General features: G+C 42.6%; 1 protein-coding gene across 1 annotated transcript in view; it reads left to right on the forward strand.

Moving 5' to 3' along the window:
* LOC117507312 (ataxin-7-like) overlaps positions 1 to 11,399 on the forward strand; it is a 114,432-nt gene extending 103,033 nt beyond the window's left edge. The window contains exon 11 of the mRNA XM_034167156.1: positions 8,496 to 11,399. Coding sequence (XP_034023047.1) covers positions 8,496 to 8,513 — 18 coding nt within the window. The 3' untranslated portion in view covers positions 8,514 to 11,399. The remainder of the gene's footprint in view (positions 1 to 8,495) is intronic.
* The last annotated feature ends 13 nt before the right edge of the window (positions 11,400 to 11,412 follow it).

Here is an 11,412-nt window from a genome sequence, read left to right on the forward strand (position 1 = left end):
GGCTGAAACGATTAATCGAGTAATTTGAATAATTCAATTACAAAAAATGTTCAAGGCAAATTCTTTGCCTCGAGGCTTTGTTTAAAGCTGTGGTACATATGCCAGGCCTGTAGGTGGCGCCGTAACGCCCCCACAAAAAACAGAAGAAGACCGTAAAGCATGCCCATAACTAATGTAAGCTTTAGTCAACGTAGCAGACGACACTACAAGTTTACAAAGCTACACGCTGAGTAAAATAAAGCCTTTTAAGAGAAAGGGTCCATGCTGATCATCTGAAATGTACTTATTATGCATTTAAAGTGAAGCAGTGTGTTTGTATGTTTTGTTTTTTTTACACGGCTTACTCCACTCTCCGTAGATGAAGCGAAAGGCCGCGCACTTTAAATGAGTCATGTTTAACTATCCCCCCCCCCCCCCCCAAAAAAAAGCCTATATTCAGGTTTGATAAGAGTTTTTTTATCAACAGGCTGTAGATTAATTTATCAGTGCAGCTGTTGTTAAAACGCTGAACTCCGCAGCTGTTTATCACAGGCTGTGTTGTTCGCAACTATCCACAGAAAGCAAGGACTTTGACTTTGGTTTGAGCTGCACTCTGTATGGCACGTATAAATATACACTGAATAAGTCACAGCAATACGCGTAAAAAGTGCAAATGAAATGTGCAATAAGAGGGGAAAAAAGAATGTCCTGTCCGCAGACTGAAGCTTTCAGAGACCGCCTGGGGGTATGGCTTGGCAAAGCTCCAAAACTCTTAATGCGAAAAAATAAATAATTACCCAGGAAAACAGAGAGAGAGGGAACACCCTAAACTTAAAAATCTACCTGATGGCACAGCAACATCGTGCCATTGGTTAGGGTTACTGATATTGTTTAAAAGCACAAAAGTACTTTTTATCCGATTACTCAGTTAATCGCTAAAATAATAGAATACTTGATTCCAAAAATATTCGATACCTGCAGCACTAATAGAAACAGTGTGGCACCCTATAGTAAATCTGTGTGTGTGTGTGTCCACCCCGACTTATCTGAAGAAGATTGGATGTAAATGTGATTGTTTGTATGTGTTATACTAACGGGGGCATTTTGACTTTTATTTCTTTTAATTCACGATATAGCGATTACTTTTCACTGTGAGTTTAAAAGGCAGAATTTTAGAAACTTTAATATCCAAAACCTGAATTTTTGCTTTGTTTTTTGATGTCCTAAAAAATTTCAAACATGTAAAAACTTAAGGGGGCACTAACTTTTTCACACCACTATACAGGGTCGGACTGGGAACAAATTTCGGCCCTGGCATTTTTCCTCTGGACCAGCCCACTATTGGCCCGACGAATCCACCGCCAAAGACGCACACCCACCCGTCCATACCGAACCCCAATGAACAAATACTATACACCTAAACACCATGAACACACAAATAAAACACACACTTTCACTGTCATTTCACCTTGATCATAGTACAAAACAGAAGCAAAAGCACACAAGCAGAAAAAAAGCTTTTGTGTCTCCAAAGTGTGTGTGTGAGAGAGAAAGGTAATGTATGTGTGTGTGGGTGTGTGTGAGAGAGAGAGAGAGAAAGGTAGTGTGTGTGTGTGTGTGTGTGAGAGAGAGAGGTAATGTGTGTGTGTGAGAGAGAGAGAGAGAGAAAGGTAATGTGTGTGTGTGAGAGAGAGAGAGAGAAAGGTAATGTGTGTGTGTGTGAGAGAGAGAGAGAGAGAAAGGTAATGTGTGTGTGTGTGTGAGAGAGAGAGAGAGAGAGAGAGAGAGAGAGAGAGAGAGAAAGGTAATGTGTGTGTGTGTGAGAGAGAGAGAGAAAGGTAATGTTTGTGTGTGTGTGTGAGAGAGAGAGAAAGGTAATGTGTGTGTGTGTGTGTGTGTGAGAGAGAGAGAGAAAGGTAATGTGTGTGTGTGTGTGTGTGTGTGTGAGAGAGAGAGAGAGAGAGAGAGAAAGGTAATGTGTGTGTGTGTGTGAGAGAGAGAGAGAGAGAAAGGTAATGTGTGTGTGTGAGAGAGAGAGAAAGGTAATGTGTGTGTGTGTGTGTGTGTGTGTGTGTGTGTGTGTGTGTGTGTGTGTGTGTGTGTGTGTGTGTGTGTGAGAGAGAGAGAAAGGTAATGTGTGGTGTGTGTGTGTGTGTGTGTGTGTGTGTGTGTGTGTGTGTTGTGTGTGTGTGTGTGTGTGTGTGTGTGTGAGAGAGAGAGAAAGGTAATGTGTGTGTGTGTGTGTGTGTGTGAGAGAGAGAGAAAGGTAATGTGTGTGTGTGTGTGTGTGTGTGTGTGTGTGTGTGTGTGTGTGTGTGTGTGTGTGTGTGTGTGAGAGAGAGAGAAAGGTAATGTGTGTGTGTGTGTGTGTGTGTGTGTGTGTGTGTGTGTGTGTGTGTGTGTGTGTGTGTGTGAGAGAGAGAAAGGTAATGTGTGTGTGTGTGTGTGTGTGTGTGGTGTGTGTGTGTGTGTGTGTGTGTGTGTGTGTGTGTGTGTGTGTGTGTGTGTGTGTGTGTGAGAGAGAGAGAAAGGTAATGTGTGTGTGTGTGTGTGTGTGTGTGTGTGTGTGTGTGTGTGAGAGAGAGAGAAAGGTAATGTGTGTGTGTGTGTGTGTGTGTGTGTGTGTGTGTGTGTGTGTGTGTGTGTGTGTGTGTGTGAGAGAGAGAGAGAGAGAGAAAGGTAATGTGTGTGTGTGTGTGAGAGAGAGAGAAAGGTAATGTGTGTGTGTGTGTGTGTGTGTGAGAGAGAGGTAGTGTGTGTGTGTGTGTGTGTGAGAGAGGTTGTGTGTGTGTGTGTGTGTGAGAGAGGTAGTGTGTGTGTGTGTGTGTGTGTGTGTGTGTGTGTGTGTGTGTGTGTGTGTGTGTGTGTGTGTGTGTGTGTGTGTGTGTGAGGTAGTGTGTGTGTGTGAGAGAGGTTGTGTGTGTGTGTGTGAGAGAGAGAGGTAATGTGTGTGTGTGTGTGAGAGAGAGAGAGAAAGGTAATGTGTGTGTGTGTTTGTGTGAGAGAGAGAGAGAGAAAGGTAATGTGTGTGTGTGTGTGTGTGTGTGTGTGTGTGTGTGTGTGTGTGTGTGTGTGTGTGTGTGAGAGAGAGAGAGAGAAAGGTAATGTGTGTGTTTGTGTGAGAGAGAGAGAAAGGTAATGTGTGTGTGTGTGTGTGTGTGTGTGTGTGTGTGTGTGTGTGTGTGTGTGTGTGTGTGTGTGTGTGTGAGACAGCAGACTGTCGGGGTTATTCAGGGGTTTTTTTTGTGTTCGGTGTTGGTTGTTTTTCAGAAAATAAAGACAGCTCGTGTCGGTTAGGGCGGCTGAAATAATCCATAGCAGGCTCAGCCTCAGACGTAGCTGAAGGGACGTTGACAGTCGAAGCAAAAGCATAATGAACTTCAGGTTCTGTCATCTCCTGTGCGTCCTTTCCCACGACCTGCTCACTGGACACGGAATCCTCCGATTCCGACCCAACATAGACATCAATTGGCTTTGAGCCTGGACTAACCTCTCCAGTAAAGTTGTCCTCATTTTCGCCCGTTGAAGTTGCATTTTCGCCCGTTGTAGTAGGGACGTCGGGAGCACAAGCAGCAACGCTAGAAGTAGTATTGGCCATAGCAAACAAATTATCTATTTTAAAACACCCGGAAGCCTCAGCTTGTAGAGCTTTCTGCTTTTTGTCCCAAATCTTCTCCGCTCCCCCCTTCCTCTTTTTGCCACCTCTTTCCATGATTTATCTAGTGAAAATATATGCGCGACATGCATCTGTGTTCCCATGGACCTGCGCCACTCATCACATCAGCAGGGTTGCCAGATGTGACTGACTGATGATTTCCAGCCCAAAAAAATGCTCAAAAACTGCCTGGATGCACTAGACCGCCATCCTAAACAGCCCAATTGGGAAACAGCCCAATCTGGCAACACTGCACATCAGACGGAAAACGACAGCCTTTAGATGCATACCCCCATGCACCGCAACATTTTTTTGCAAAATCTTCGGACATAAATCCGCCAAATACAAGAGGAACATCGTAGTTTTGCTTAAACAAAGTAATATTTATTATAATTTAGTTTGTTGCAAGGATTACAGTTTAAAAAAGAAAAAGAAAATTACATCATATTCCAACCGTCACAAAGATGTTTACTACAAGTAAAGGGTATATAAACTGCACGAACCTCCCTATCAATTAATAGTAAAAGTTAAACCTCAATAACGGTTTTTTGAGTCGTCACTACCTACTTGCAGTTACAAAGTAGAGAACGGGGCCGGTGTGAACTTGGGAGGGCCGGCCCACGCACGTCTAAACATGCAGCGGCCCACCGGGCAAATGCCCAAAATCACAGATTACCAGATGACCGAGTGTGCCACTATATATCAGTGTGCTTCAACGTACTCTTAAGTTAAACAGAACTTTCCCATAACTTGTTAGACGTATGGCAGTGTGTTTAATACAGTCAGCATACATTGGCTAAATCGTCAAGGTGTGACAGTGGGTGTAAAGGGTGAAAAGTAGTCACCGTGCTGTTTGGTATCATGGCATGTACCACAGCAAACATGGACCAGAGAGGAGAGAGTTGTCTCAGGAGATTGGAAAGACAATTATTGACAAGCATGTTCAAGGTAAAGGCTATAAGACCATCTCCAAGCAGCTTGATGTTCCTGTGACTACAGTTGCACATATTATTGACGTTTAAGGTTCACACTACCTTAGCCAACTTCCCTGGACGTGGCTGCAAGAGGAAAATTGATGACACATTGGAGAGACTGACAGTACAAAAGGTAACCAAAGAGCCCAGAACAACTTCGAAAGAGAGGTGATCTCCAAGGTCAAGGTACATCAGTGTTAGATCGCACCATTCGTCACTGTTCGAGCCAAAGTGGACATAATGGAAGATGACTGAGGAGGACACCACTGTTGAAAGCAAATTATAAAAAAAACAAAAAAAAACAGGTGAGACTGGAATTTGCCAAAATGCATATCGACAAGCCACATAGCTTAAATGGACTGCATTTATATAGTGTTTTTCTATCTGCATCAGACGCTGAAAGCGCTTTACAAATAATGCTTCACATTCACCCCGATGTGAGGGTAAATGTGAGGCATTATAGCTTCTGGGAGAATTTCCTCCTATGAGCCCTGACCTAAATCATACTATTGAACATCTGTGGAAGGAGCTGAAACCTGCAGTTTAGAGAAGGCCCCCTTCAAATCTGAGACAGCTGGAGCAGTTTGCTCGCAAGGAGTGGACCAAAATACCCATCGCCAAGTGCAGAAGTCTCTGAGAGTTAACAGAAATCACTTGATTGCAGTGATCGGCTCAACAGGTTGTACAGCAAAATATTAAGGGTACCACCATTTTTTTTCCAGGCCAGTTTCATTAGTTTGTTTTTCAAAATGATTCTGTAAAACCACAATTCAAATGCAATGTTTTATTTTCGCTGCACCGTTTTAATTAAACAGTCGGATTCCCCTGGTCCGCACCAGTTCTAAGTCACCTGCTAGGCGCCAACCGCGACCCGCGGATCGGTGCAGCGTCTGCAGTGATGCGGTCACTGTATCGGACCGTCATGGTGAAGAGAGAGCTGAGTAGGGGGGCAAAGCTCTCGATTTACCGATCAATCTACGTTCCGATCCTCACCTATGGTCATGAGATTTGGCTCATGACCGAAAGAACGAGATCGTGGGTACAAGCGGCCGAGATGAGTTTCCTCCGCAGGGTGGCTGGGCACTCCCTTAGAGATAGGGTGAGGAGCTCGGTCACTCGGGAAGAGCTCGGAGTCGAGCCGCTGCTCCTCCACGTCGAAAGGAGTCAGTTGAGGTGGCTCGGGCATCTTTTCCGGGAGAAGGCCCAGGACATGCTGGAAGGATTACATCTCTCGGCTGGCTTGGGAACGCCTTGGGGTTCCCCCGGAGGAGCTGGGGGAGGTGTGTGTGGATCAGGAGGTCTGGGCGGCTTTGCTTGAGCTGCTGCCCCCGCGACCCAACTCCAGATAAAGCGGAAGAAAATGGATGGATGAATGTTTTATTTTCATTAATTTTTATTTATTATTACTTTTGTCAGTTTCAAGTTATTTCAGTGACGGTTGTATTATTTTCTTTCCTTAACAGGAAAGTACCAACAATTTTATCCATGTGTGTAATTTAATATTCTATTTCAGCACTAACACATACAGTAGTATTCAGAATAATAGTAGTGCTATGTGACTAAAAAGATTAATCCAGGTTTTGAATATATTTTTTATTGTTACATGGGAAACAAGGTACCAGTAGATTCAATAGATTCTCACAAATCCAACAAGACCAAGCATTCATGATATGCACACTCTTAAGGCTATGAAATTGGGCTATTAGTAAAAAAAAGCAGAAGAGGGGGTGTTCACAATAATAGTAGCATCTGCTGTTGACGCTACAAACTCAAAACTCGTGCTGCGCGAAGCCTCCGCTCGGCTTTCCATGACAAAATCTCTTGTTAAAAGTGAAATCTGCCGGAAAATGGTTGATGTCCAGCTCTTGTGATAATCGGAGAAATGGCACACGATGGTCACGGATCCAGACAGCCATCCGTTTAGAAATGAAATGGTCGTTCAGCCTGTCGATGGCGGCTTCGGAGCGCGGCGTGCCCCACAGCCGCTGGGGGCCGTCCTTAAAGCGACAGTAACACTCCTTATTCTCTACCAAGCCCGTAACATTTTCACCGAAAGCCAGATAAACTTTTATAATGGTTTCCAGCTGCTTGTCTCTAACAGTTTCTGAAAAAAATTTGATGGAAAAAAAAAACCCCAAATCATTCCGCCATTTCCTGACAATGAAAATCCGCCGAGGGGGTGGACCACTCCTCACTCAAAGCCTGCTCACAGGCGAATGATGCAACCGACAGGCGTGGAAAAACTCACGCATGCGCACGAGGGTTCAAGCTTGTCTGACGCAATCACACGTGATTCAAATCCATATGGTTTTTGAAAAAAATAATAAGGTCGGATACTTTTCTAATAGACCTCGTATTCTGAACACTACTGTACATTTCATTTCATACATGTTATATAAAAGGTATGTGCGTGTTCATCGGTGCAACATTAACATGGGCCCTTAGTTTGAAGTTTGAACTGTTCTTCCTTCTTTCGGCTGCTCCTGTTCGGGGTCACCACAGCAGATCATCCATCTCCAGCTCATCCTCTTCTGCATCTTTTGTCACACCAGCCACCTGCGTGTCCTCCCTCACCACATCCATAAACCTCTTCATTGGCCTTCTCCTCCCTATAGCTACTTATACCATAGCTCCCTCTGCACATGTCCAAAAAACGTCAGTCTTTCTTGGCTCTGTCTTTGTCTCCAAACTGTCATACTTATACTTTATCTAATGTATGTCTGTGACTGTTCGAATTGTTCAGATAGCCACAGACATAGGAGGGAGTTTCATAAGAGACCATAAGTCACAGTGCACCAAACACTACTTTGTGCGTGCAGCATAGTATATTTTGACACTGCACACAAAATTGAGAGACAGAGTGAGAGACGTTAGTATTTTGCATTCATGTGAAAAGTATCTCAAATATATTTTCGGAGCTAAGAGTAGATTTTTTTTTTTTTTTTTTGTCCTAGAGATAGATGCCTGAATGCAGACCATGCATATGCATATCTTGGCTGTATGTGAAAATGATTTAACTTGTGTGCACAAATTAATCCAAGTCAAATTGTTGTTTTTTTTTTTTTTGTTTTTTTTTTATAACGCTCCATGGCCCCTCTGTTTGGTGCACTGCATCTTTTTTTTGGGGAGGGGGAGGCGGGGGGGTGCGTCCATTGAGGATTATAAACTTAAGCATCCATCTCTACCTCACACTTCATGGACATGCGGTGGATTTTGGCCACAGCTGAGTGTGATGAATGGCACTTTTTTCACATCATCACTTATATCGCAAAAATACCAAGAAACATTGTGATATAATTTTTAGTCTCTATCGTACATCCCTAATAAGCCGGTCTGCTTTGTGTAAACCTGATCCCGTCAGATCTCAGAAGCTAAGCAGTGCGGATCTGGTTAGTACTTTGATGGGAGACCACTTTGGAACACCAGTGGCTGTGTGTGTTTCTCCGGGTAAAACTGGAGTTGCGTCAGGAAGGGCATCCGGCATAAAACTTGTGCCAAATACCAATGTGGATCTGGCTGTATCTACTGTGGCGGCCCCGACCCAAAACGGGAGCAGCTGAAATGGTAACACACACGTCGTACATGCCAAAAATGCACTTTTAAATTTTTATCAGCCAGTAATACTGATTTCAATGTAATTGTGCATCCCCAGTCAATTTTCCACCCTTGGTTCACTTGATACTTGAGACCATGCTTCTGCATTCGGTTTGCAGCAGATGTAACAGCACCTCTGTCTTCCAAACAGTTCCACTTGTGATGGATTAGTCCATAGATGCTTCTTGCAAAAGCTTCAGGTTTAACAGGGTTCGATACGTAACCACTATTTGAACAGATTACTTGACCAGAGTTTTGACATATTTTTTCCTCTTTTCTCTTTCTTCAACCAGCCAAAGGCTCGTCCCTGACAGTGGTGTCTGGCTTCAGTGTATGGAACCGGCAGGCGGACGGGGATTGGTCCAGAGCGGTCCGCATACTGCTCTGGACTGCACGAGGCCTTCTAAAATCAAAACCCACATTACTCTCAGCTTCCCACAATCCTCAGGGTGGAGATGATCTGGACTGCCCAGTGAAGTCAATGTGGTCCTTATTTTTTCTCCCAAAGCCATGTGTGTATGTGTGTGCGGGTGTGAAGAGGTGGGGGAGATATTGCACTGTATGGGGACAGGCAAGGCATGGAGCACTACAAGTCTGAGTAAGCCAAGACACCCCCCTCCCCCTCCCCCATGCAAGTGTTGTCCCAGTATTCTGAGAGGTCTTCCTGTCTGCTTGGAAGAAGTAGGAACAATAACAGCCATGGGTCTTTTGAGCTGTGGCTCAAAGCTCAGTGGGTTCAGGTTATTCACCGCATTGACCCTGAGCAGCTCGGGAGACAACAAGCCAATTTCTTCCTCGTTTGTTAAAGAATGAGCGCGTGAATGTGCGTATGTGACTATTTTTCTTGTCAGATTCTGCTGGACTACTGGAATTTTCGACTTTATTACACCCCCAGCGCCTGATCTCAGAAGCCTTGGAAAGGAGAACAGGAGAAGCAGGAAACTGTTAACTTGCAACACTTTAAATAACGCTCAGTCACCCTCGTTTTCTGTTTCCATTGGTTTGAGTCTTGGGCCGTGCTCAGAAACCTGCGGCTACATGTAGTAACCAGAGAAGAGCCAATCGGAACGGTCTGGTCGTTTTGTTGTCACTCACAATAATTATGCAAGTGTTACCTTTTTATGATTTCTTAGGAGCTTTTTACACTGAACTACAGAGTCTTTGTAGACCTGATGGAGACAGTCGTGCTTTTAAATGTGAAAAGGATGCCTGATGTGCCCATGCGAGTGAATTGTTTGTCAGATAGGCTTGTTATTTTATGAACCTTTAGATTGTGCAAAAGGGTTACATGCCGTCGGTTCAATCCCAATGGCGAGAGTCGCTAAACTACCACAGGCACTGCTTATTTGCCCACAAAGCCAGGTGATGAGCAGTTTTTGGTTGTGAAGGTGTAATGCCTCTGGTGATGAAAAGAAACATTTTTCTTTTTTTTTTTACTGCAACTCTTTCAGCAGTGTTCTAAATTATTTGCAGTCAACTGTAAACTCCACAGTTGCCAACCAAGTCATATGATACAATGCTTAACTGGAGCAAATCTATACACATCAACCATGTGTGTCCATTTTGTTTGTAACCACTACTCAAACTCTGGATGTTAATGTTGGACCATTAACACTAATGTGTTGGTGTAGACGTGAGGATTGTCCTCACAGAATGGATCGCCAGGCATTGCACTGTTTCTTTGTCAAAATGGAGTCTTAAATCAGGCAATATTGGCCCGTCGGATTGGGATGTTTGCTTATTTTGAGCACTCTCAACTGGGTTTTATGGTGCGAGATTCATGGAGATGGCTTCACAAGATGCATAGTTTTAGCAACACATGCAGATTTTATTACTGAACTTCCACTGATGTCAGATAGGGTAGAGAAAGTTTAAAAGAAAAAGCTTGATTTTTTTTTTTTCTTTCCTTTTAGCTTACGTATCAAACAAGTATGGAAGTGTCCCTATTTGAGAATACATATTTTGTTAACAAATTGTACATAGGGAAATATGTATTTTTGCACAAGCATTTTTCATACGTGCTGACTTTTGGTACAATTGTTAAAAGTGATTTATTTAGTAAAGATGAAATCAGAGAACTTGTTTATTTGAAGTGGTTCACTGCCAAGTCTATATAATGCAATACACCTATACATAGAAGTTGAAGCATCTCATGAATCGTGTACTGAGGTCCTTTATGGAACAAAGGTGAAGTGTTGTCACTGTAGCATGTCTGTATGACAAAGGATACCTTTATTCACTTTTCAAGGTCTCAATCACATGTGCTTTTACAAGGGTTTCTTTTTAACTATTATTTTTATGTTGCCTAAGAATTAACACAAAATGTGACCCACTTAGCCTGTGATTTTTGAAATGTCCTGCAGGCTTGACGCTGTGCCCATTTCCACTTTGTAGATGTAACCTCTTATGTGCATCTGATGATTGAAAGACGTTTGTTCTTTTTTCAAGATTAAAAAGACTTAAGTCATTCTAAGGACAAAGGAACATTTCAAACAGTCTTGAATCATCATTGCCAAACAAGTAATTTGAATAACAGCTTTTAAAAGGGAAAAAAAAAAAATCAAATTTAAGAAGTGCCTGAATTAGTTTCACCCTGACTGTTGAAGGACAGTATTCTTAGGGTTGTTTTACTTTTACTTGAATGTTAAGTGTTTGGAATTATTCTGCCTAAATGTGGTAAAAACTGAGCTAGTCAGCTTCCCAGTATGAAACAGTTAGTGTTGCGCATTTTGGGAATTTACCCAAAGTTTCCAGAGAAGACGTCAAAATTGTTAACCTCAGTGTCTCCAGCTTAAATCCTCTGGTTTACTGGGATTTATATGTAAAACCTTCAAGTGTTTTGTTTACCCTTAAAATCCACTGACATCTTTACAGTTTTCCAAAAGATAAAGACTGGAAGGATGTGTTCTTTTAGCACCATAGACTTGGAATGTGAAAAGAAAGCATACAGCTTGTTTATCGGAGGAAAATAAATCCACCGTTCATGTTATGTAAAGGTGTGTATAGATTTTTTTTTTTTTTTTTTTTTTGGACACATTATCAAGATCATTTTCAGCTGGACTTATGTATTGGCTGCTATGTAATTCATGAACAAACATAGGCTAGAATTAATATTTAAAGAGAAAAGATTGTATAGTATATTTGTTTTGTAACAAGTTTCTGTAAATAAAATAATTTATACTGCTATTTATATGAAATAATGTTTCCGAC

Source organism: Thalassophryne amazonica, chromosome 3, assembly GCF_902500255.1.
Source record: "Thalassophryne amazonica chromosome 3, fThaAma1.1, whole genome shotgun sequence".
NCBI classification, from domain to species: Eukaryota; Metazoa; Chordata; class Actinopteri; order Batrachoidiformes; family Batrachoididae; genus Thalassophryne; species Thalassophryne amazonica.